Source organism: Mobula birostris, chromosome 11 (genome assembly GCF_030028105.1).
Source record: "Mobula birostris isolate sMobBir1 chromosome 11, sMobBir1.hap1, whole genome shotgun sequence".
Lineage (NCBI taxonomy): Eukaryota > Metazoa > Chordata > Chondrichthyes > Myliobatiformes > Myliobatidae > Mobula > Mobula birostris.
Genome location: NC_092380.1, coordinates 21,046,253 through 21,072,740, shown reverse-complemented (window position 1 = coordinate 21,072,740; position 26,488 = coordinate 21,046,253). Strand labels below are relative to the sequence as shown.

Genomic DNA, 26,488 nt, shown 5'->3' with positions numbered 1-26,488 from the left:
AAATAGCAGACAGATGGAGTTGAGACCGGGGCCAGATCAACTGTGATCTTAATGAACGGCGGAGTAGTCTCAACTGTATTGGTGTTTTGGTCTTGTGTGCCACGATGCAGTGAAAAGTTTGTCTTGCAAACTGTTCATACAGATCAAATCATTAGACAGAGCATTAAAGCTCACCTGTCAGGAAGCGTAGAGGAGGGCTTAGCCCAGAAGCAGAGCGGCGGAGACGGTACAGTGGTGAACAATATCTCTAATAATAGGCCACAAATAACAAGCCACGAGGGGCCACAGAGCAAGAGAGAACAGGAACCAAACACAACAGGCAACAAGGTGAACGTCAGGCAGTGAGAGTGACAGCTAGGAGCAACTAGCTGGTTCCACGAGAGGACAAAGACTGTGGATGAGAGCGAGGGTTAAATAGGCTGCGGGCAATGAGTGGCAGGTGGGGTCGGGGAGGTGCCAGCAGGGTCAGGCTGGGAGCTGGGCTAACTGTGAACAAGGTAAAACAATATCAGTGCAGAATAAACTACAGAAGCTACAGAGAAAATGGAAGAGAGGGGAGGGGGTGAGTCGAGGAGTGACTGGTGTCAAACGGAGGGCACTGTAGAAGAAGCGTTTGATGTGTAGGAAGCCCGGAAGACTGTCAGCAGCCCGATCTCCAGGGTGTTGCTGTAACCACTGAAAAGAAATGTGTTGATGCTTATGTTACAATGCGAAAAGTATATTATATTGCAAAATTACCCCTTGCAGTAAAAGGAGATTATTTTTCATTTCACCATGGTTGCTAAGGCATTGAATCAGAATAACTGGAAAGCTGTGTCTGAGCTTTGGAGGTGAGTCAGTGACCAGGGGTGGGGGGGGAGGGATGCTGTGTGTCACTGCCTGAGAGGGAGAGGGAGAGAGAGATGATTAACCAGGTGTAGGGAAAATGCAAGTTTATAATCACCGGCCTCAACCCTCAGCCTCCAGGTAGGACTGAGGTGTTCACCAATGCTTCTTACCACAGCAACAAGAATTACCTGCAGCCTGGTGTTGAGAGAGGAAGAGATTCCCTTCTGTCTCAAAGTAAATTTATTAGCGGGGTACACATATGTCACAGCGCACAACACACATTTTTCTTGTGGGCATACACAGTAAATCCAAGAAACATAACAGAATGTCAGGAGATGGAAGGGAGAGTCAGGTCGTGGAGAGCACCCTTGCGGTGCTCCCCCTCAACAATGTACTCCATTTTGAGTACTGCTGGGGGGGCAACCTACCTGGGGTTTGTGTCCACAGGACACTCAAAGCTTCTGCGCCAGTTAACAGGGTTGTTAAGAAGGCGTATGGTGTGTTGGCATTCATCAACCATGGGAATGAGTTCAAATGTCAGGTAATGTTACAGCCATATACGACCTTGGTCAGTCCCCACATGAAGTACTGTGTTCATTTCTGGTCGCCTCACTACAGGAAGGATGTGGATACTGTAGAGAGCGTTCAGGGGAGATTTACAAGGATGGTGCCTGGATTGGAGAACGTGCCTTATGAGAATAGGCTGAATGAACTTGGCCTTTTCTCCTTGGAGCGACGGAGGGTGAGAGGTGACCTAATAGAGGTATATAAAATGATGAGAGGCATTGATTGTGTGGATAGCCAAAAGCTTTTTCCCAGGGCTGAAGTAGCTAACATGAGGGGACAGAGTTTTTAGGTGCTTGGAAGTAGGTACAGAGGGGATATCAGGGTTAAGTTTTTCACACAGAGAGTGGTGGGTGTGTGGAATGCACTGCCAGTGACAGTGGTGGAGACAGATATAATGGGATCTTTTAAGAGGCTCTTAGACAAGTACATGGAGCTTAGAAGAATAGAGGGCAATGTGGTAAGATAATTCTAGACAGTTTCAAGAGTAGGTTGCATGGATGGCACAACATTGTGGGCCGAAGGGCCTGTAATGTGTTGTATTTTTTTAAAGCATCAGTGAAAGACTGCACCCAATAGGACGGACAAACAACCAATGTGCAAAAGACGACAAAGTGTGCAAATACAAAAGGAAAAAAAATCAGTAAATGAGCAATAAATATTGAGAACATGAGATGAAGAGTCCTTGTAAGTGAGTCAGTAGGATGTGGGAATAGTCCAGTGATGGGCTAAGTGAAGTTATGCCCATTGGTACAAGAGCCTTTTGGTTGAGGGGTAATGACTGTTCCTGAACCTGGTAGTGTGCGTTCTGAGGCTCCTGTGCTTTCTTCCTAATGGCAGCAGGGAGAAGAGAGCCTTGCCAGGGTGGTGCCTTCCTGCAACGGCGCTCCATGTAGATGGGCTGAATGGTGGGGAGGGCCGTCACATTGTCTTGCATCTCCTGTACGAGATCAGCTCCTCACAATCAAGTGATCCTGTGGCTACCTCCCCGGAGAATAGTGGGCCTGTCTGCTGTAAGGTCTGTGTGCTCACAGAAACGTAGCCAATGAGAGGTCTTCTTTTAATACCGTGTCTGAGAAATTCTCGCTCTTACTCTGAATAACCTACGTAATCAATCCACCAATACTTGGCAGTCATGAAACAGAGACTCTGTATTCAGTTCAGGCCTACTGGGAGTATCGCTGACTGGATAATGGCCTTGCAATGGAATCTTCAAAGCTATTCAGTTTTAAAAAGCTGCCCATGTGTTAAAATGGTTGGAAGTAGTCTAACTTTCAACTTTGTTAAGATGTAGATTCATAAATGCCTTCAGTAACTCCACGTACAAAAGCACACTGTCTTTTAATAGCATCACTCCTGTGGAGTGGTGGGCAAAGCTGCCGGTGACTGGCTCAATCCCGACCTCGGCTGCTGTTTGTCTGGAGTTTGCACCAGGGGTGCAGTGCTAGCCGGAGCGCACCCAGCACATCTTTAAGAAAAAAGCCGAAATAAACAAGCTAATTAATTAGGTGCTGCCCAGAAGCCAATCTTCATTAGAGGAACTGAGGTGGAGAGGGTCAGTAACTTTAAATTCTTCGGCATTAAGGATCGACGTTTCTCTCTCTGAAAAGTGTCAGAGGATCTGTCCTGGGACCAGCACGTAACTGTCATTACAAAGAAAGCACGGCAGCGCCGATACTTTATTAGAAGTTTGTGTAGATTCAACATGTCACCTTGATCCTGACAGCCCTGTCTTTTCAGCCTGTCTGGGCTGGCGTTTAAATTGACCAAACAATGGAACAGCTAAAGGCTCCAGCACCCTGGAAAGAGGAGTGAACATCGCGTAGAGCAAGTGAAATCGGCAATCGTCTCTGATCTGGGCCAATATTTACGTGCCAGGCAGCATCTAATTAATTAGCTTGTTTGTTTCGGCTTTTTTCTTAAAGGTGTGCTGGGTGCGCTCTGGCTAACACTGCACCCCTGGTTTGCACGTTCTCCCTGTGACCACATGCTCTTTCCCATTTCCTCCTCATCCCAAAAACGTGCAGGTTTGTAGGTTAATCGGCTAGTGTAAATTGCCCCAGTGAGTAGGTGGGTGGTGGGAACTGGGGCAGTTGAGGGCTTTTGGGGAGGATGGACAGTGTAAATGGTGGTAGGTGTAGTTTCAGTGGGTAGGGGAGCTTGTTTCCATGCTGGATGGTACCAATTTAAAGATAATTCTTGAGAACCATGGTTACTTCACTGACCATCAGAGACTTTGTGGAATGGAGAAATGGTTCTCCAGATACTTGTAGCTCAGTGAAGAGTAATAATCAAATATTTTCTGAAGTTCTTTAAACTGTATGCCATGATTTGGTGAGAGAAGGGGAGAGGGTAAGTTGTGTCAGAGGTACCACTAATCTTCCACCAAACACAGAGCGGTCCTCAGAGACTCAACACAGTCTTAACACCAAACGACTGATTCATAAACACTATAATCTGTCACTTGTTGAATGTATTCTGAACTGACTAGTTTGCAAGAGTGAAAAAGTGCTGGTTAAGTGTGAAAACATTAGTTATAGCGAAAAGAAAAAGTGTTTAATTATTTGGCCTGACAAAAAAAAATCGAAATCAAAGTTCAGTTTACTGTCATACGCACAAGCACTTGTAGGCAGAGATACAATGAAAAACTTAATTGCAGCAGCATCACAAAGCATCTGATAAGCAGCAGTCACAAGAAAAGCATAAATTGTACAAAATTGTGCAATAAGGGACACAATTAGAGCACCCATACTAGAGAGACAGCGCTAAGCAATATTGCACCCATATTGTACTGTCTCAGTACTTTTATATTTGTGTGCTGTAGCGCTTTTTTATTCGCAGTTATTATGTAAATAACACTATTCTTTGCATTTCTGGTTAGATGCAAACTGCATTTCATTGGCTTTGTATCTGTAGGTCCATTGTAGTGCAGTGGTCAAAGTGGTCACAGTGTTGCTGTGCCTAAGTCATGATTAGGAGTTTGCCCATTGGTTCAAGAACCAGATGGTTGAAGGGAAGATGCTCTGCTTGAACCTGGTGGTGTGAGACTTCAGGCTTCTGTACCACCTGCCCAGTGGTAGCTGTGAGAAGACGGCATGGTCCAGGTGCATGGGGATTTTTGAAGCTGCATGCTGCCTTTTTGAGGCAGTGCCTCCTGTAGATCCTACCGACGGTGGGAAAGGATGTGCCCGAGATGTATCAAACTCAACCCACTACCCTCTGCAGCTACTTGTGTGTCCGTACATACAAATTGCAGTAGCAGACCATGATCTAACCAGTCAGGATATGTTCAATGGTACATCTGTAGAAATTTATTAACATATTCAATGATAAGCCACTTTGCCATCCCCTCTACCATCCAATTTCTAAATGGACGTTGAGTCCATGAACACTACCTCACCACATTTTTTATTTATTTCTGTTTTTCCCCAGTAACGTTAACTTAACTATTTAATATACATGTATGAGAAGGAAGCCTTTAACTCCGAGTGGAGTCATCGGGACGCCATCATGACGGCGTCTTTTTTTTTAGCAGGCTTTCTTATTTTTATGAGGCCGAGTTGCTAGCTCGACGATCAACCCAGCACGGATGGAAAGCGTGCAAGGGAGCCAGCTGGATTCGAACTCAGGAGCCTTCGCTCCGAACTCCGGCACTGATGCCACTACGCCACCAGCAAGCCAATATAAATATATAATCACTGTAATTCTTTTTTTTTCTATATTTATCATATATTACATTGTACTGCTGCCACAAAGTATATATATAATTTTTTTTGTATTTGCACTGTTGTCTTTTGCACACTGGTTGATTGCCTAAGATGGTGCGGTCTTTCATTGATACTATTATGGCTATTATTCTATTATGGGTTTATTGAGTATGCCCGCAAGAAGGTAGCATGGCAGTTACCGCGATGCTATTATAGCTGGGGGTTTTGGAGTTCGGAGTTCAATTCTGGCATCCTCTGTAAGGACTTTGTACGTCCTCCGTGTGGAATGCATGGGTTTTCTTTGGGTACCCCAGTTTCCTTCCACAATCCAAAGGACTACCAGTTAATTGGTTATTGTAAATTGTGTTTTGACTAGGCTAGGATTCAATCAGGGGTTGTGGCACAGCTTGAAGGACTGGAAGGGCTTATTCTGCACCTTATCTGTAAATAAGTAAAAATGAATCTCAGTGGTGTATATGGTGACATAAACGTACTTTGATAAATTTACGTTGAACTTGAGGGCAGGGCGGTAAACATGGTTTATGTCAACCTCAGTAAGGCCTATGATAAAGTTCCGTATGATAGGCCGATCCAGAAGGTTAGATTACATGGAATCCAGGGAGAACTGGCTAATTGGATACATAATTGGCTTCATGGAGGAAAACAGAGAGTGAGAGAGGAAGATTTTCTTGGACTTGAGGCCCATGACTAGTGGTGTGCCTCGGATGAGTGCTGGGTCCATTGTTGCTTGTCATTTATATCAATGATTTGGAAAAGAACGTACAATTGGAATTGGTTTATTATTTTCACAGGTATCGAGTTGCAGTGAAAAGTTTGTCTTACATACTGATCATACTAATCCGAACATTACACAATGCATGAATGTGGAGCAAGGTAAACAATAAGAGAGTGTAGAATAAAGTGCAATGCAGGTAGGTAACAAAGTGCAAAGTCATTGTGAGGTCAGGAATCTATCTTATCATACTGGAGTAGAAGCCGCTTTTGAGCCCGGTGGTGTGTGCTTTTCAGACTGATGGAGGAGAGAATGTCTGAGGTGGTGAGGGTCTCTGATTATGCTGAGGAAGCAAGAACTGTAGACAGAGTCCATGGAGGGGAAGCTGGTTTCTGTGATCTGCTGAGCTGTGTCCACAACTCGTCAGTTTCTTGTGGTCCCATACAGAGCAGTTGCCATATTAAGCCATTATGTATCCAGAGAGGGTGCATTCTATGGCACATCAATTAAAAATTGGGAAGTGTCCATGGCGATATGCCAAACTAGATTGAACAGTGAGATTGTGGGTAACAGTAAAATAGATGGTATAGTGAACAAGGAAGAACATTATCAAAATGACAGTGGGACCTTGATCAGCTGAGTAGTGGGTGAAGGGAATGGCAGAAGGAGTTTAACTGGGAAAAATCCGAGATGTTGCCTTTTGGAAAGTCAAATACGGGTAGACCTTTCACAGTGACCGGAAGAACCCCAGGGAGTGCTGTAGACAGAGAGACCTTCTTTACCTGCAACTTCCACTTTCAGGGAAGCGAGTACATGTTTCCCTGAAAGTGGAAGTCACAGGTAAAGAAGACTTTCGGCAAGCAGGCCTTCATAAGTCAGGGAGGTGATGGTGCGGTGGTGCAGGACGCCGCAGAGGCCACACTTGGAGTATTGTGTTCAGTTTTGGTTGTCTTGCTGTAGGGAAAGTGTTATTAAACAGGAAAGAGTGAAACAGGAAACATTTTGCTGGCTGCTGCTGGGACTTAAGAGCACGATTTATAGCAAGGTGTTGGACCAGGGGTGGCGATAAGGTAGTGTTAGCTGGTGCTATAGCCCCAGCAGAGATTGCAATAGCACCAGCGTAGCACCACCAAGAAATTAACTGAAATTTCACATACAAATTGCAGCTGCTTTACTTTCTTTGTATAGTTTTGAATACAGCTTGTTTCTCCAGTTGATCGAGTGAAACAGCGCCCCCAATTACCGTAGCACCCACGCAGCAATAAAGTTATAAACCTTGTCAGATCCACTCTACACTTTTGCTTATTCATTCGTTGTCAATGTCTTGCCTTTGCTGCCCTCAGATCAGTTAAACTGATCTAAGATCACTTAAGGTGGTGATGTCACTCACTCTCACTCATGCGAGAGATTGACAGTATACATCCAGGCGCAGATCCATGGTCTCACGAGACTAACGGATGCCCTCCACACACACACACACACACACATTGTGCTTTTACAAGCTACCGTGGGCCTGGCACGTGCATTATTTTGGCCGGCGTGAAAATGGATCGAGTTTTAGTGAGAAAACGACCTCACCCAGAGGAATCAGTGGTGTTTCAGCCTGAGCATGTCTTAATTGAAAGTGACTTGCAGAAAGGAGTAAGTAGGGATGAGGACGACAGCAGTTCATCGAAGGAGTGTGAGGGCGAAGTAGAGGAACAAGAAAGGGAGCGAGATTCGGAAGAGAACGTGGATGAGGCTGCTCTTGGTGCTAGTGGGAATACTGCTAGCGATGTTAGCCAGCAGCCTGAGGAAGGACCCCGTCAGTCAGCATTGGAAAAAGTACCCTTCGCTGCTCGCAACAGTTTGGCAATCAGCAAAGGAGTTTTATTCGGCTGGTTTGTCTGACTGGAATATTCGATCACGAAAGGTACTACGTTCTGCTTCATATGCAGTCATTTCCTGTGTGGAGGATATAGATTCCATTCTGAGTCTACCTTCACTGTCACTGGTTACCTCAACTGGTGGAAAGCTATAACAGCTTTCAAAACCCACCATGCCAGCCAAATAACGGCAGATGGGACTGTCTTGGAGGGTATGTTGGTCAGCATGGGCCAGTTGGGCTGAAGGGCCTGTTCTCATACTGTGTGATTTTTGACCAAACGTGGTCGTGTCTGTACTGCCACTTCCTCTGGCAGCTCATTCCTGAGGGTGAATCTCTAACCCTGCAGATCTCCTTTGAATTTCTACCCTCACGTTAAACCTGTGCCCTCTGGTCCCAAACTCCCCTGCCGTGGGGGAGAGAGAGATTCTATCTGTCCTCCTCACCATGAAATAAATCTCAGTCTCCTGCCTTCCTGTGAAAATAAACTCAGGCTATCTAATCTCCCTGACTTCCTGCCCTCCATCCCAGGCGTCATCCTGGGGATCTGCTCCGCACACTCTTTATCACTGCCACATCCTTCTGGTAGCAAATTTAATTTGGAGGTAGTCCATGCTTGGTATGATTACCCTGGGGTAATCAGTCTCCCCACCACCCATCATCGCCCCACCACCCATCGTTTCCCCAATCACAAACCACCAACATCCCCCTCACCCACCCACTGCTCCACAGCTGACCATTGGGTCTAGCCGGGTTGCTTGATTACAGTCCACATTCACCCAAGACTGACTGGGAAGAAGGCCAAGTCTGTATGTATATTTCAGGCAGAGGTTGATAGATTCTTGACTGGTCAGGGCTTGAAGGGATATGGGAAAAAGACAGGAGATTGGGGCTGAGAGGAAAAGTGGATCAGAGGAGACTTAATGGGCCGAATGTCCTAATTCTGCTCCTATGTTTTTACGGTTCAAGGCAAGGCCCACAGACAAAATTGCATCGGCTCCTCCTCCCTCCCCCTCAGCACAACAATCCTCCACGAGTCCCCTCTGAAATTCTAAACACGAGTGACAGCCAGTGTGAAGAGGTAATAACCACAGGGCTGTGCTTTCTAACCTGGTGTGCCGGTGTTTGAGTCGATGGTGGAAAGACTAAGGGGAGTGTAAACACCTGTCTTGTCTGCCCTGGGGACGGACTGTTTGTCGGTGCCACCATGGGGGAATACAGCGGGCAGGGAACCAAGCTGGAGAGTTGCAGCAGAGCTGGGAAACAGGCCTCTGAATGAGCTGCCCAACTGGGATCTCGTTTGGTGTCAGGAAAGGGTAACCTAGCACCTGAAGATAGGGTCTTAGGGCAATACAGCACAGCTACAGGCTCGTCCCAGTTTCCTGTGTTCAGCCCAGATCACTCTGAGCCCCGTGCCTCCGAGTAGCTGTCCAACTGTTTCTGAAATTATAGTATTGTACCTGCCTCACCAGCTATATCTCATTAAGAGTTTGAAGAGATTTGGCATGTCGCCTAGCACACTCGCAAACTTCTACAGATGTGCTGTGGAGAGCATACAGACGAGCTGCATCACCGTCTGGTATGTGGGGGGGGGGGTGGGGGGAGCTACTGCGCAGGATCAAAGTACAGTAAGTACTTGGGGTATTGTGTGCAGTTTTGGGCTCCTTATTTTAGAAAGGATATACTGACATTGGAGAGAGTTCAGAGAAGATTCACGAGAATGATTCCAGGAATGGAAGGGTTATCGTATGAAGAACATCTGGCAGCTCTTCGGCTGTATTCCCTGGAGTTCAGGAGAATGAGGGGGGACCTCATAGAAACATTCCGAATGTTAAAAGGCCTGAACAGATTAGATATGGCAAAGTTATTTCCCATGGTAGGGGAGTTTAGGACAAGAAGACACAACTTCAGAATTGAAGGACGTATGTTTAGAACAGAAATGTGGAGAAATTACTTTAGTCAGAGGGTGGTAAATCTGTGGAATTTTGTTGCCACGAGCGGCTGTGGAGGCCAAGACGTTGGGTGCATTTAAGGCAGAGATAGATAGGTTTTTAAGTAGCCAGGGCATCAAAGGATATGGGGAGAAGGCAGGGGAATGGTGATGACTGGAAGAATTGGATCAACCCATGATTGAATGGCGGAGCAGACTCGATGGGCCAAATGGCCTACTTCTGCTCCTATATCTTATGGTCTTATAAGCTGTAGTGAGTTGTAAACTTAGTCAGCTGCATCATGGGCACTAGCCTCCGTAGTGTCCAGGACATCTTCAAGGAGCTGCGCCTCAGAAAGGCAACGTCCACGATTAAGGATCCCCACCACCCGGGACATGCCCTCTTCTCATTGCTACCATCAGGAAGGAGGTACAGAAGCCTGAAGATACACACTCAGTGATTCAGGAACAGCTTCTTCCCCTCTGCCATTCAATTTCTGAAAGGACATTGAAAGGATGAACACCACCTCCCTACTCTTTTAAATTTCTTTTTTTACACTGCTTATTTAATTTAAATATTTAATACATGTATACTTACCGTAATTCAGTTTTTTTCTCTATTATGTATTTTACTGCTGCTGCAAAAGTTAATAAATTTCATGACAAGCGCCAGTGATATTAAATCTGATTCTTTCCTCTAGTCATAGTTATAGTCATACTTTATTGATCCCGGGGGAAATTGGTTTTCGTTACAGTTACACCATAATTAATAAATAGTAATAGTAATATTACTATTAGTAAATTGTAATAGTCATAGAAATAATAAATAGTAATAGAAAATAGTAATAAATAGTTAAATAGTAATATGTAAATTATGCCAGTAAATTATGAAATAAGTCCAGGACCAGCCTATTGGCTCAGGGTGTCTGACCGTCCAAGGAAGGAGTTGTAAAGTTTGATGGCCACAGGCAGGAATGACTTCCTATGACACTCTGTGCTGCATCTTGGAGGAATGAGTCTAGCAGCTCATTCTGCATGCTCTCTGTGAAAAATTAACCCCTCAGGTCCCTTTCAAATCTACCTAATCTCATACTAGTTTTGGTCTCCCCTACCCCGGGGAAAAGACTGTTACTGTCTACTTTGTGTATGTCTGTCATAATTTTAAACATTTCTATACATTTCAGGGAATAAAGACCGAGCCAGGCTGACCTCTCCCTGTAGGCTCCAGCGCTCTAGTCCTGGCAAAATCCTTGTAAATCTTTTCTGCATTCCTTCCAGTTTCACCAGGTCTTTGCGATAATAGGGTGACCAAAACCGTGCACAGCTTCACCAACAACTTGTACAACGGTGGCATAACATCCCGTCTCCTGCCCTGACTGATGAAGACCAGCCTGCAACGATGTGTTTTCTGCCTCCATTTCAGTTCCCTCCTTTGCACCTGACCCCAGCCCCTGAATGTTCAAGGTGACTGTCCGGATTTGATCCCCATGCCAGGAAAGAAGTCTCTCTGGATTTCATTTAAGAACAACTCTGGGGTGCCAGGCTCTCTCTGCTGTGCCCAAGGCCCCTCTGCCCACTTCAGAGCCTCCTGGACCCCTGCACAATGCTGTCAGTTTAAGTGACAGGCAGGACATCAGGACCTGTTGTCAGGAAAAAAAAACACATGGGAGGTCCTGTTCATGTCACCAGCACAGCCTCTCTGTTTGGAAGGGTTAATAACAGGACATGAATGTTCTAGCCAGTTCTTTAACTTTTCAGGTTTGACCACTGTGAGCTTCTGTGAAAGAAGAAGATGGAGTTTGCCAGCAGCCACTTCTACATTCGGAGTCCAGCTGACACGAATCACACCAAGCAGCCCGGTGGAGTTTGCCCCTCGGGGTCCGAGAGCAGTGATGGGATTGGTAAGTGCCAGCCAGTTGTGTAGCGTTTCAGAGGCTTCACATGCATCTCTATGCCTACCGCTGTTACCATGGTAACTACAGCCGTGGTTCCTGTAGTGACTACAGCCACTGCTGTCATGGTGGCTACAGCTTTGTCGTCACGGTAGCTACGTCTGTTCCCGCAGTAACTTCAACTGTATTATTCACTGCAGGGCAGGGACTTCCCGTCTACGACCCCGTGGCGACCTGCGGCCCAGCCCCAGAAGAACAACAGCTGGTAACCTCTCCACTCTACGACCGGGTGTATGAGCCTTGCCGGCTGAATCCATGGGTGTGTGAAGGAGGTGTGGGGGGCGGCGACCCTATCTACCTCAACAGCAACTCCATGCCTGTGGTCACTCCTTCCGCACCTGCCGCCGAAAGCGGATTGGGGCTCAGCCCACACACTGGGGGCAAGGACTGCAGCAGTGTTGCTGAAAGTAGGAAGGCTTCAGACCCCCAAGCTGGGCAGCATTTCTCCGACACACCACCAGTGCCTCCACCCAGACTTCCCCGGCACAGGATAGCCCAAGGTGAGCTCCAGCACATAAACAGTGTTGTAACAGTGTTGTTGCTTCCTCATCCCAGCCGTTCCCTTGGTTACTGGGCCTCCCTCGCACCGTCTTCCTCTGGCCCTTCTCTGTGAGTGGCGAAAGGTCCTCACTCTGCACCCCCGCCCCGCCCCATGGTATCCCTCCCCTTTCCTCTGCCTTCTTTCACTGCCCTGAATGTCCTCTCCTTTCTCATTCCCTCCTCCCTCTGGCTGTCAAGACACAGCCCCACATACGCCCATGAGGCCCCAGCAAGCAGGCAATGGGAGGCCAACTCGGGTACATGTTCACCTTCATAACCAGAAGGTAGGATGCAGGAGTTGGGAAGATTCACTATACCTCGTGTGAGTCACCTAAAACAGTGTGTGCTTGTTCCAGAGGGAGTCATCCCTCGACAGCTTCCTACGGCATGGAACTGCTGTTGTGATTTCTGTTGTGTATTTAAGTGCTATTTGAGTAATCTTGCAAATCTGTTGTTGATTAAGGATTTAATTAATTATGGGTTATGTGTGAAATACATTAATTGCATACGTCATCACACTACCACGTGATACGTGCACGCCTTGCTGAAAGTAACACCCGTATTTCGGACTACCGTGTCGTCTTTGAAGTAAATTAATGTTTTGAAGTTACAAAACATAATAATTTCCATCTTGAGTTTCTGGCATTTAGGAAAGTCAAGTGTCATGGGGATCGTGCAGGATCAGAAAGGACCAAGCACTCCACCTAGCTTATGGTCTACATAGAACTGGACTAACCGGCCAATGATATCATTTCTGCCCCCTCCCCCACTTTTAAATAGCATAGTACTCATCTGAGATGTTTTGTTCTCCATGGCTGCTGCCTGACCGGTTGCTTATTTTCAGAATTTTCTGTTTTAATGAACACACCTGGAAACTTGTTAATTTCTTCCTTGTGAATCCCATTTTCCTTGATAAAGACCCAGAGGCCTATCGGCTCAGCCTGTCCATGCCAACCAAGATGTTCGTCTCAGCTAGTCCCATTTGGCTCATAATGACCTAAACTTTATTGTGGTTATTATTTGATAAATCTTTGTACACCGTCAGGTTGAATATCAATGCTACGTTGCTGCTGCCTTACCCCAGTGGCTCAAGGGTTCAATTTAATATCAGGGAATGGATACAGCCTGAAATCCTTACTCTTCACAGGCGTCCACAAAACAGAAGAAAGCCTCAGAATGAATGACAGAAAACGTTAGAACCCCTAAGCCCCACCTCCCCCCCATGCGTAAGCAGCAGCAAAAAGATCAATCCTCCCCCCCCCCCCCAACTTGCTCCAGCAACAGCATCACCACCCCCTCTACCATGCAAGCCCCCAGGGACCATAATCTAGCGTCCCTCAAAAACTATTGTCCATCCCAACACTTCAACATCTCAGACAGGCTCTCTCACTCACGAGCCCCCGACTCAAAGGCCGACAGACTCTCACTCAATGAGAGAGAGAGAGAGAGAGAGACAGAGAGACAGAGAGAGAGAGAGAGAGAGAGAGAGAGAGAGAGAGAGAGAGAGAGAGAGAGAGACAGACAGACAGACAGACAGACAGACAGACAGACAGACTTCTTTCAATAGCAGTGTACACTTCTGTCTTGAAGTTTCAATCTCCCCCCCCGATGCTTCAGTCGGCAACACCGGTGAGGAATTGGATCGTCTACAGGGCTTCACCCTGAAGACTCACGTCTTCTAGGCCTTACCTGAAGATGTTGAACGCCAGGCCACTTGACAAGATCCGAGAGTAAGAACCCAGCACACGTGAAGAACAGTAGTTTGAGTGCAGCTATAAATCACAGACTCCAACAGGCATTTTCCTACAGGCACCCATCCGATGGAATCCGTTGACGTTCCAGCAACTTGCTGTGTTCAGCCTGCAGACTGACTGTCTTGTAGTCTGACCTCAGCGATGGCCCTCGAATCATTCCCTCAATATTGTTAACACCATAATTCAGTGTATCTTGTACACTCTGTTAGCACGACACTATTACACCTCCAGATGTTCTGGAGTTCAGAGTTCAATTCCAGCACCGTCTGTAAGGAGTTTGTACGTTCTCCCCGTGAACCGTGAATGTTTTCTCCGAGTGTTCTGGTTTCTTCCCACAGTCCAAAGGCCTTCTGGTTAGTAGGTTAATTGGCCATTGTAAATTGTCCTGTGATTAGGCTCAGTGGGTTGCTGGGTGGTGAGGATCGGGTGATCAGAAGGGCCAGTTTCGTGCAGTATCTCCAAATTAAAATCAGATAAATCACCACTTCAATTCAATTCACCGCAAATTCAGGATAGACAGGGTGGTGAAAAAGGCATTTCGCGTACTGGCCTTTATCAATCAGGGCACTGTGAGTCCTGAGGAAGGGTCTCAGCCCATAACATTTCAATAGGTGCTGCCTGCCCTGCTGAGCACAGGAACAGGCCATTCGGCCCACAATGTTGTGCTGAACCAGCTAAAAAGCAAATCAAAACACCCAAACACTAATCCCTCCTATGTACACCATGTCCATATCCCTCCATCTTTATTACACCCATGTGCCTATCCAAACGCCTCTTAAGAGCCTCTACCACTGTACCAGGCAGCACATTCCAGACATCCCCCACACTCTGAGTAAAAAATTTACCCCTCACATCCCCCTTGAACCTACCCCCTCTCACCTTCAATGCATGTCCTCCGGTATTATACATTTCAACCTGAGGAAATGATATTCTCTGTCCACTCTATCTATGCCTCTCATAATCTTATAAACTTCTATCAGATCTCCCCTCAGCCGCCGACGCTCCAGAGAAAACAACCCAAGTTTATCCAGCCTCTCGTGATAGCTCATGCCCTCTAAACCAGGCAGCATCCTGGTAAACCTCTCCACACCTTCTCCAAAGCCTCAACATCCTTCCTACAGTGGGGTGACTAGAACTGTACACAAAACTCCAGATGTGGCCTCACCAGAGTTTTATAAAGTTGCAACATAACCTCCTGACTTTTGAACTCAGTGCCTCAACTACTAAAAGCAAGCATTCAATAAGCCTTGATAACTAACTTATCGACCTTGTCCTTAACAGTGTACGGTCTCCTTGCATCTTCCCTACCGAGGTGCAACACCTCACATTTATCTGGGTTAAGCTCCACTTGCCATTTCTCAGCCCATATCTGCAACCAATCTATATGGTGCTGTATTCTTTGCCAGTCACAACTCCACCCACAACTCCACCAATCTTGGTATCATCTGCAAATTTACTAACCTACTCATTTACATTTTCATCCAGGTCATTTATATATATCACAGACAGCAGAGGTCCCAGCACAGATCCCTGTGGAACACCACTAATTACAGACTTCCAGCTTAAATAAGCCCCTTCACCCACTACCCTCTATATTCTATGTGCAAGCTAGTTCTGAATCCAAACAGCCAATTTGCTGTAGACCCCAAGCATCTTGACCTTCTGGATTAGCCTCCCATGAGGGACTTTGTCAGATGCCTCACTAAAATCCATGCAGACAACATCCACTGCCCTCCCCTCATCAATCTCTCTCATCACCGTGTCAAAAAACTCAGTCAAGTTGGTAAGACACGACCTGCCACGCGCAAAGTCATGCTGCCTCTCCCTAATTAGCCCAAGGGTTTCCAAATGCTCATATATCCTATCCCCAAGAACTTTCTCTCCAGAAATTTCCCAACAACTGACGTGAGACTCGCCAGTCTAGTTTCCAGGATTTTTCCTTGTTCCCTTCTTTAAATAGAGGTACAACATTAGCCATTTGCCAGTCCTCCAGGACCTCACCTGTAGGTAGAAAGGACATGAAGATACTGGTCAAGGGCCCAGCAATCTTGTCTCTTGGATCTTTCAATAACCTAAGGTAAATCCCATCAGGCCCTGGGGATTTATCCACCTTAACGTTCATTAGGAGGTCCAACACTTCCTCCTCCTTGACCTGTAAACAGCCTAACATATTTATACACTCAGCACTGATCTCATTATATCCTTTTCCTTGGTAAATACTGAAGTAAAGTATTCATTAAGTACCTCACTCACATTCTCAGCATCCAAGCAAATGTTCCTCCCTTTATCGTTGAGAGGCCCCCAACCTCTCCCAAATTATCCTTTTACTCTTGATGTGTGTACAAAATGCCTTGGGATTTACTTTAATCCAACTTGCCAAAGGCTTTTCATGGCCCCTCCTGGCTTTCTAATTCCCTCCTTTAGTTCTTTTCTGGTTTCTTTATACACCTCACATGTTTTGTTTGATCCTGACTTCTGAAACTTAACATGCATTTTGAGTGTGTACCCTTGTGCAGGAGTTGGGACCTTGTGTTGTAGTTGTCCAAGTCACCGGTGAGGCTGTATAGAGTTGTATTAAAGATGTGCTCAAACTGGAAAGACTGCGGGGAAAGTTTATGAGGATGCAGCGTCCTGAGTTATGGGGCAGGACAGGTCTTTATTCCTTGGAACACAGAGGAATAAGGGGTAACCTTGCAAAAGTTATAAAGTTTGAAATTATGAGAGTTTTAGGCAAGGTGGATGGTAAAAGTCTTTTCCCCAGGGTCAGGGGAGTCCAAGACTAGAGGTACAGATTTAGGGTGAGAGGAGAAAGGTTTAAAAGGAACCTGAGGGACAAACATTTCATGCAGGGGGTGGTGAGCATGTGGAATGAGCTGCCAGAGGAAATGGTTGAAGCAGGTACATGGAGGAGCAGGGTTTAGAGGCATATTGTATGGTCAAATACAAAAAATTGGGTCTAACTGGGAGGAGACCATGATTGAACTAAAGGGCCTAAATCTGTATTGTTTGATTGGTGCTGTTTGCTGTATTACTGTAAGTCTCTCACTCTCTTTCTGCACTAGTACTCGGATTACATTTCTCATTTCATTCGTATTCCCTCTACTTCTGGTGCCTAAAGCTGTCTACCTGTGAGCCTTTCCTCTGGTGTTTGTTTTAGATATCTCCCTGTTGAACAAGTTGGGTCTTTATTCTTTAGAACGTAGAAGGTTGAGGGGGGACTTGAGGGAGGTATTTAAAATTATGAGGGGGATAGATAGAGTTGACGTGGATAGGCTTTTTCCATTGAGAGTGGGGGAGATTCAAACAAGAGGACATGAGTTGAGAGTTAAAGGGCAAAAGTTTAGGGGTAACATGAGAGGGAACTTCCTTACTCAGAGAGTGGTAGCTGTGTGGACAAGTTTCCAGCAGAAGTGTTTGAGGCAGGTTCGATATTGTCATTTAAAGTTAAATTGGATAGCTATATGGACAGGAAAGGAATGGAGGGTTATGGGCTGAGTGTAGGTCGGTGGGACTAGGTGAGAGTAAACGTTCTAGAGGAGCCGAGATGGCCTGTTTCTGTGCTGTAATTGTTAGATGGTTATATGTTGTAATGCTTCCACTCCCAGTCTAAAGTCCTTCCGATCCACACCATCTGCCTTCCCATAAGAACTATTGCAGAGCGGATGCAGCTCTCTCTTCCAGTCCTGCTACAGGTAGAGCAACACAGTGGTGTGAGGGATCGTGCTGCTACCTCACAACTTCAGAGACCACAGTTCGATCCTGCACTCGGGTGCTGTCTATGTGGAGTTTGCACGCTCTCCCTATGGCTATCTGGGTCCCCCCACCCCCAGAGTGCTTTGGTTTCCCAATGAGGTGCAGGTTGGTGGATTAATTTATTCATTTATGGGATGTGGGCTTCGCCAGCTAAGCCAGCATTTACTGCCCATCCCTATTTTAAGAGTCAACCATTGCTGTGGGTCTGGGCCAGACCAGGTCAGGACGGCAGGATTCCTCCCCTAAAGGACATTGGTGGACCAGATGGATTTTTATGACAATTGACAACTGAGATTTTTTTAATTGAATTCAAATTCACCATCTGCCCTGGTGGGATTCGAACTCATGTCCCCAGCATATAACTGGGTCTCTGGATTACTGATCCGGTGGCGATTCCCACTACGCCAGATCTCCCCGCTAGGTGAGGGTACCGACGGGAATAAAGTGGGCTCGGGTGGCTCGGTGTAAATGGGTGATTGATGAACAGTATGGACTCAGTGGGCCGAAGGGCCTGTGACCCTGAAGTCAGAAATTCAGTGTGAACTTCCTGGGAAAAACGTTTCCTCTTGGAGAGTCTCGCTCAGTGCAGTGGGGAGGGTTCAGCCTCTCCTCAGTGCACAGCTCGCTCTCTGCAGCCAAGGTCAGCATCCCTCCCTCATTATAATCATTTAACATTTACTGTTTCACTTGTATTTCAAAAAGGAGCCATTTAATCAGCATCAATTGGTTGATTGTAATTTTGAAGCTCAACGGCGTTAATGTAAACAGGACATAATCCCCTTCTCCTTCATCCCGGAATCCCACTCCATCTCTATTCCCAACATCTCCGTGCCCAGGAACTCTCACCGTCTCAGGCACTCTGACCGCTTCCCTATCCACCCCCTCGTCCCAGTGTGGCACCCAGAGTCAGGGGCCTGAGGCCAGGGCCTCTCCCCAGAGCAGCTCCCCCTAGGGGTGGGAGGGGTTAGGGACTGGGGGTTGGGGGAGGTGAGGGGCACTTGGAGGGGAGTGGTGTGTAGGGGGTGTTTGTATGTGGAGGGGGGGAGGTGTGGGGTTGTGAGCTGGGGGAATGGGTCGTGAGGGGTACGTGGGTGAGTGGTGTGTGGTCAGGAGTGCAGGGTTGGGTGGGGTGGGGTTTGCTGAGGCGGTGTGTAAGTGTCCTGTGCAGGTGAGACTGACTCCCTCCCTCACTGTGTTCCAGGTGTGCCGCCTCCCCTCCCGCCCAGGCCTCCCAACATGAAGAAGGCGGCTGAGTACCTGCAGGTGCTGGAGTCGAGCCCTGCCCCCGGCCCTGGCCCGTGGACCGCCCCAGGAGCCAGGCCCCCGGCGTTCGCACCCCCTCTGCCAGATAGACGTGAGTCAGGGTGGAGTACGGCTGTTTGTTTGCTCAGTATTCCTTCGTGCACTGGGGTGCAGGCACTTTGGGAACTCAGTAGGCCAGCCAGCATCTGGGGAAAAGAGTACAGTTGACGTTTTGGACTGAGACCCTTCAGCGGGACTTTGGGTGGTCGGTGAGGGAACTACGTTGCCTTGGTCCCAGATCTATTCTCCCAGAGGGAGAGACCACGACCTCTGCTCTCGGAAATGGCCCCATGGTTCCAGGCACTGGGCATGATGGCAGTCGGGACAGCTCCCGCAACTCAGACTGGCTCCATGGACCCTGGAACAAGGCAGCCTCACCATTCCCTGTCCATGGATCCTCCGGACGTGGGACAGTTTGGCCACCCACCAACCTTCTCCCTCCTCTGGTCTGGCCTACCACTTGCCAGCTCAAACTTCTTCCTTCCTCCACCCCCGCCCACCCTTTTATTCTGCCTTCTTTTCCCTTCCTTTCCAGTCCTGATGAAGAGCCTCGGCCTGAAACGACCCCTCCAGAGATGCTGCCTACCTTGCTGAGTTCCTCCAGCATTTTGTGTGTGTGTAGCTCTGGAAGAGGCCCTTCAGCCCATTGTGTCTGTGTGGACCGCGACACACCAAATTAAACTGGACCTTTCCGCACTCACCAGCTGTGAGATGGATAGCAGGGAGGCTGGGGAGGTGGCGTGTGGGTGGTGGGAGGTGGAGAGGGAGAACTTTACACTCCACCAGCAACACTCCTGTGTGGAACAGGATAATAAAGTCAGTGAGAGGGTCAGGGATCTTCCAGAGGAGGTGTTCCCTCTCACTGACACTAAGACTCTTCCAGCCCGTGAACTTCCCTCTCACCTTTCCTTCCCTCTGAATGTTCACCCAATTGTCCTTGGAAAGCTCCCTCCAACCCACTTCTGCCACTCCTTGTAGTCGTTTGCTGAAGACTACAATTTGTACAATGAAAGGAAAAGCCTCCTCTTCCCCTCTGTCTTTTGCTCTGTTCCCTGCCACTGGAAACACAATTTCCCCACCCCTTTACCTGCCACACCTGCTCACACTTCAGGCCACCTCCCCTGAACCACAGCTCATCGTCTTGCCGGGACAGACGTCGCCAAAGCCAAGGCACTCTGGTCAACTCCCTCTGCACTCTGTCCAGGATGGCAATGCCCTTCCCGAAGTGCAGAGCCCAGCAATCAGTGATGGCCTTGGGGCCAATGATGGTCAATGCCCCTATGATGGCCATAGTGTTTCCAATGCCTGAGCTGGTGCTTAACCAGACACAGTAATGGGTCTCAGCCTGAAACGTCGACTGTGCTCTTTTCCTTAGATGCTGCCTGGCCTACTGAGTTCCTCCAGCATTTTGTGTGTATTACTTAGTAACATTTAGCATTATTTCCATACTTCGGTGTTTTAGAAAGTCCAGGACGCCTGGAGCTAATCTACCTGAGATCCAGCTCCTGGGCTTCCAGCTTCTCTGGATCAGTGCGGCCTCTCCTGATTCGCCCTCTCACTGTATTAGGTTTCAATGTTGTGTGTCTGCCCACTTCACCAGCCTGCCAATGCCCGTGAATTCCGCTGCTGTCAGAATCAGGTTTATTATCACTCTCTCACACGGCGCAAAATGGCTTGCTTCCTGGAAGCAGGACGAACAACAACGATAAAGTTTAAAATAAATGGATAGTGCGCAAGGAAGGGAATAATGAGGTGGTGTTCGTGGACTGTTCAGAAATCTAATGCTGGAGGGGAAGAAGCTGTTTCTGTAATGATAGATGCCGCCTTCTTGAGGCACTGTCTCTTGAAGGTGTCATTGATGGTGAGGTGGGTTATGCCCATGATTGAGGAGACTGAGTCTACAACCCTGTCAACCTCTTGCTGTCCTGTGCATTCAGAGCCACCATTATTGGCAAGGAAGCAACCAGTTGGAATGCTATCTATGGTTCCTCTGTAGAAATCTGCGAGTCTTTGTTGACATACCAAATGTCCCCAAGCTCCTGATGGAATAGTCACTAACCTGCCGACTTCATGATTGCGTTGATATGCTAGGGATATGCTTGGCTCAGGAGAGATCCTCTTCAATACTTACACCCAGGAACTTGAAGCTGCTCACCCTTTCCATTGCTGACTCCCCAGTAAGGACTGTGATGTGTTCTTTCCACTCTGCCCTTCCTGAAGTCTTCCAGACGCCACTAGTTACAGTGTCACCACAAATGATGTTCCATCGCTCTTATCAGAGTGGGTGCTGGTCTCAGCACAAGCCTCTGAGCAACTTTGGAATTGGTTCATTATTGTCATGTGTGTGTGAAGAACTTCTCTCGCACACTATTCATACCGATCAATTCATTATGCAGTGCTTTGAGCTTCTACCCTCCATCCATTCCCTGCAGTAAATGACAAGCAAAGGTTGCAAATACTGGAAATATGAAGGAGAAACCAACTGCTGAAACCCTCAGCGGGTCGGGCAGCATCCGCAGAGGGAGGAACATTGTTAAAAGTCTCTTCTGGCCGTCGGAACAGTAACTCGGTTACTATCTCCACAGAAGCTGCCTTGGGTTTCAACATATCCTGTGTTTAGTTGACCTAACACATTTGAACTCAATCTCCCACCCAAACACCACTGGTCCACTTCATTCCCTCATCTCCAATATTGCCAACTATCTTCATGTGTATCAATACCACCTGCCCAGCAATCTTGTCACCCTAAACCCTCTGCGGCTTCATTTGGGAGCTGAGAGTTCCCAGTCAGATCATTCCATTATACCAGTCAGATCAAATGCTAATTGTTTACTTGTTCTCCAGGACTCCTTTGCCTGGAGGCAGTGATCTAACTTTCCCTTGTAACACACACAAAAAATGCTGGCCCGAAACGTCGACTATACCTCTTCCTATAGATGCTGCCCGGCCTGCTGCGTTCACCAGCAGTCTTTGTGTGTATTGCTTGAATTGCCAGAATCTGCAGATTTCCTCATGTTAACTTTCCCTTGTGTTTTCCACAGCAGCTCTGACTCCCAAAGCCCAGGAGTTAACAGAGAATACCAATGTGGTGCTGGTGAATTTGGGAAAACTGGTCAACATCAAGGATGGTAAGCTTTGCTGATTCCACAGCTGATCATCGCTCTCTGCTATGGGCTTTTAGGGGCCTGTTGACGGGGCAACTGCTCAACTCCTCCATTTCCCACCCCACCCGCTGCCACGGGAAACCCCTTCTCTCACCTCAACCACCTGCGAACTCACAGAAATGTCATCAGGATGAAAGGTCATTGACCTGAAACATTAATTGTCCACCTCTTTCACAGGTACTGCAGAGTTTCAGGGGACGGTGTGTGTGGAGGGGGGGGGAATTTGAGGGGACAGTGTGTGTGTGGGGGGGGGGTTGAGAGGACAGTGTGTGTGTGGGTGGAGGGGTTTGAGGGGACAGTGTGTGTGTGGGGGGGGGTTTGAGGGGACGGTGTGTGTGTGTAGGGGGGGTTTGAGGGGACGGTCTGTGTGTGGGGGGATTTGAGGGGAGGGTGTGTGTGGGGGGGTTTGAGGGGACAGTGTGTGTGGGGAGGTTTGAGGGGACAGTGTGTGTGTGTGGGGAGGGGTTTGAGGGGACTGTGTGTGGGAGGGGTTTGAGGGGACTGTGTGTGGGGGGGTTTGAGGAGACGGTGTGTGTGGGGGGGTTTGAGGAGACGGTGTGTGTGGGGGGGGTTTGAGGAGACGGTGTGTGTGGGGGGGGTTTGAGGGGACAGTGTGTGTGGGGGGGTTTGAGGGAATGGTGTGTGTGTGGGGGTTTGAGGGGACAGTGCGTGTGTGGGGGGGGTTGAGGGGACAGTATGTGTGTGGGGGGGTTTGAGGGGACGGTGTGTGTGGGGGGGGGTTTGAGGGGACGGTGTGTGTGTGGGGGGGGTTTGAGGGGACGGTGTGTGTGTGGGGGTTTGAGGGGACGGTGTGAGTGTGTGTGGGGGGGGTTGAGGGGACGGTGTGTGTGGGGGGGGTTTGAGGGGACAGTGTGTAGGGGGGTTTGAGGAGACGGTGTGTGTGGGGAGGTTTGAAGGGACGGTCTTGGTGGGGGGCGGATGTTTGACCGGACACTGTCGGTATGGGGTTATATTGAGGCAGGCCATAGACCTGTCGTTACCCTGGGTAAAGGCTGCGGAGGTGAGTGTGTGATGTGGGCTGTCACACCTCAGTCATGTTCTAACTTGGTGCCTTGGTCTACAGTGAAGGGACAGCAGGGATCTCCGACCTACTGCCTGAACTGCTCAGCTGCCACGTCCTCTTGCAGCAGCCTACAGGAGCACCACGCCACGGTGAGTAGCTTCTCGTTGACGTGCCCTACGTGCAGCCGTCGGCCCACTCCCTGTGTGTTTCTTGTGATCTAACCCTCTCACGCACCCGTCAGCACCCCAAACCTCCACCCTGCATCCCCAACCCCCACCACACGCACGTACTCGGGATAGCTCACGATGGGCCATTAACCCACCAACCCACGTGTCTGTGGGACGTTGGAGGAAACCAAAGTGGCCTTCATCGGGGGAAGTTGAAATTGAAATATCTTTATTGTCATTGCATAGTACAATTTGTCATGCACCAATACAGCGAAAGTGAGTTTGCAACTCTCATACTTAATGCTATAAAAAATAAATAAAATAAATAAACAATAAATAAAATCAAGTAACCAGCCAGTACGAGCAATGTCCAGCAGTACAAAAACGCAACTCAGGTGCATGACATCCATAAAACCAGTATTAAAGTAGCAATATAACAAATTATGGATGATGCTTGATCGATTGGTTCGGAGCAATTATAGCTCTGGGGAAAAGCTGTTTTTCAGTCTAGAAGTGCGGGCATAGAAAATCTTATAACGTCCGCCAGATGGAAGAAGTTCAAACAGATGATTGCATGGGTGTGTATTGTCCTTACAGATGCTTATAGCTTTCCTTAGGCAGCGTGAGCTGTAGGTGTCCTCCAGGGCTGGGAGCTGTGTCCCAATGATGTTCTGTGTGCTAGAGACAGCCTGCTGAAGTGCTTTCTTATCAGCTGCTGTACAACTGAGATACCACACAGAGATGCAGTATGTTAAGATGCTCTCTGTGGTGCAGCGGTAAAAGGTCACCAGCATCTGTTCAGGTAGACCAGCTTTCTTCAGTGCAAAACTCCTCATAGACGGCCTGTGAGGGCCAGGTCGTGCCTGGGTTTCTGGAGGCATGAGGCAGCGGCACCCCTGTGGGCTTGATGGTGGGGGGGAGAGGCAGAGGATGCAGCTTGGCCCAGCACAATGATGGCCAACGTTGACAGAGGGGTTACTTCACATGCCAGCTCCAGCCGCAGTGACAGTGATGTTGCTTCTTTGAGATGTCCTCGCTGGTCGGGAGGGTTGCGCCCGTGATGAAGCTGCTGGATCTACAATCCTCTGCAGCCTCTTGCAATCCCTGTCATTGAACCTTCCATACCAAGCCGTGATGCAATCAGTCAGAATGCTCTCCACTGTGCATCAGTAGGATTTTGCTGGAGTCTTTGGTGACAGACCAAATTTCCTCAAACTCCAAATGAAGTATAATCATTGGCATGCCTTCTTCATGATTTCATTGAGGTGTTGGGCCCAAAACTGATCCTCTGAGATGCTTGACGCCCAAGGATTTGACACTGCTCAGCTTTTCCACCACTGGCCCCTCAGTGAGGGTCGGTGCGTGTGCCACTGACTTCCAGATTCCAGAGGAAACTGAGTTGTTTTCTCTGGAGTGTTGGACGCTGAAGGGACAACTGATAGACGTCTATAAGATTATGAGACACCTAGACAGAGGCAAAAGCTGTATCTTTTACCCAGGATCAAAATGTATAATACTAGAAAACAAGCTTTTAGGGTGAGAGAGGTAAATTTAAGGAAATGTTTGGGACAAGTTTTTTTTTACACCGAGTGGTAGGTGCCTGGAATGCACTACCAGGGGTGTTTTGTGGAGGTATATATGATAGAGGTGTTTAAGAGGCTCTGAGATAGACACGTGCATGTGCAGAGAATGGAGGGATGTGGAATTTGCATAGGCATAACGAATTAGTTAGGCATTTATCTACTACAGTAGATTCTGATTAATTGGGGCACATCAGGACCAGTACATTTTGGCCCAATTAGCCGAAGTTTCATGGAAATAGTTTTTTTAAAAAAAAGGTATAAAAAAGACAAACTGAGTAACAAATTATGCATTTTAATGAAATACAGAAAAAATTAGAACACTACCATGAGTTTTATAGACTACTATAAAACTATTTAATAGTTATCAATCGAGGAATTCATCCAGTGTACACAATGAACAAAGTCAACACAGCCACCGAGTGTTGATAATGGACTGCCTTCGTACAAGGCTATCAACGATTACATCTTCCAAATCTTCATTTTCATTGTAACATTCAAGATAATTGTCGATACCTTCAAATTCTTCGTAGTTCCTAACTTGTAGAAGTAGTGAAATTGTTCCTTTTCCACTCACGGCCGTTTTTGGCATCTCCAAGCCCGAATGCTTGAAGCTGCAGCGAGCAAAACAATTTGAATTATCTTACTGCTAATTTCTCACCAACTATCAGTGGCCAAAAAAAAAGTTTTCTTGAACGCAAACCCATGCAACTGACTCTATTTAAAAACTGTTCACTGTAAGCTTGATGTGGCATCTAAGGGCCACACAAGTGCCTTTAGTAGCAGACAGAATGGACTCAGTCTGCGTTGGATCTCACTGATGTAGAGGGGGCTGCATCGGGAGCATGATAGATGACTCTGACAGACTCATGGGTGAAGTGTCACCTCACCTAGAAGGACTGTTTGGGGCCCAGTGGCGAGAGAGGAGGTGTAGGGGCAGGTGTAGCACACAGCACATTTGCAGGATAAGTACCAGGAGGGAGATCAATGGACAAGGGAGTGCCTCCCCTTCTCCCTTTTACCATTCCCCATTCTGGTTCCCCTGTTGCTCCTTCTCTTCACCTGCCCCTCACCTTCCTCTGTTGCCCCTTCTTCCTTTCTCCTATGGTACCCCGTCCTCTCCTATCAGGTTCTTCCTTCAGTCCTTTACCTCTTCCACCCATCACCTTCCAGCTTCTTTCTTCATTTCCCCTCCGTCACCCACCCATCTGCCTCCTCACCTGGTCTCACCTGTCACCTGCCAGTTTGTACTCCATCCTTTATTCTGGCTTTGTCCCTCTTCCTTTCCAGTCCTGATGAATGGTCTTAGCCCAAAACGCGGACTGTCTATTCCTCTCTGTAGACGCCACCTGACTTGCAGATCTCCCCCAGCATTTGGCTGGTGTTGCTCAGAAGGAATTGGTTTCTTTAGATGAAACCCTTCTAGCATTTTAAACCCCTCTGTCAGGCCACCCTGCTATCGCCTCTCCGTCTGGAGAAAGTTGTTGAACACTGGACTGCTTGAGCACAGCCATCGTCAGTATGCAAATAGTAAGTAAATGCACCAGCTGAGGAGCTGTGGGAGGGCCATGGGGCAGGAATATTGGGGATGATTGTTTCTGCCTAGCGTAGAGGACCAAAGTATTG

General features: G+C 47.8%; 1 protein-coding gene across 3 annotated transcripts in view; it reads left to right on the top strand.

The window, feature by feature from the left end:
• The window catches only part of LOC140205429 (circularly permutated Ras protein 1-like), a 76,611-nt gene that overhangs the window by 11,311 nt on the left and 38,812 nt on the right, over positions 1-26,488 (top strand). For 2 of the 3 annotated variants that reach the window (XM_072273032.1, XM_072273031.1), the window contains exons 2-6: positions 11,385-11,527; positions 11,719-12,078; positions 18,827-18,979; positions 21,969-22,055; positions 23,176-23,264. In XM_072273032.1, coding sequence (XP_072129133.1) covers positions 11,419-11,527; positions 11,719-12,078; positions 18,827-18,979; positions 21,969-22,055; positions 23,176-23,264 — 798 coding nt within the window. In that variant the 5' untranslated portion in view covers positions 11,385-11,418. The remainder of the gene's footprint in view (positions 1-11,384; positions 11,528-11,718; positions 12,079-18,826; positions 18,980-21,968; positions 22,056-23,175; positions 23,265-26,488) is intronic. The other variant, XM_072273033.1, reaches the window with a different exon arrangement.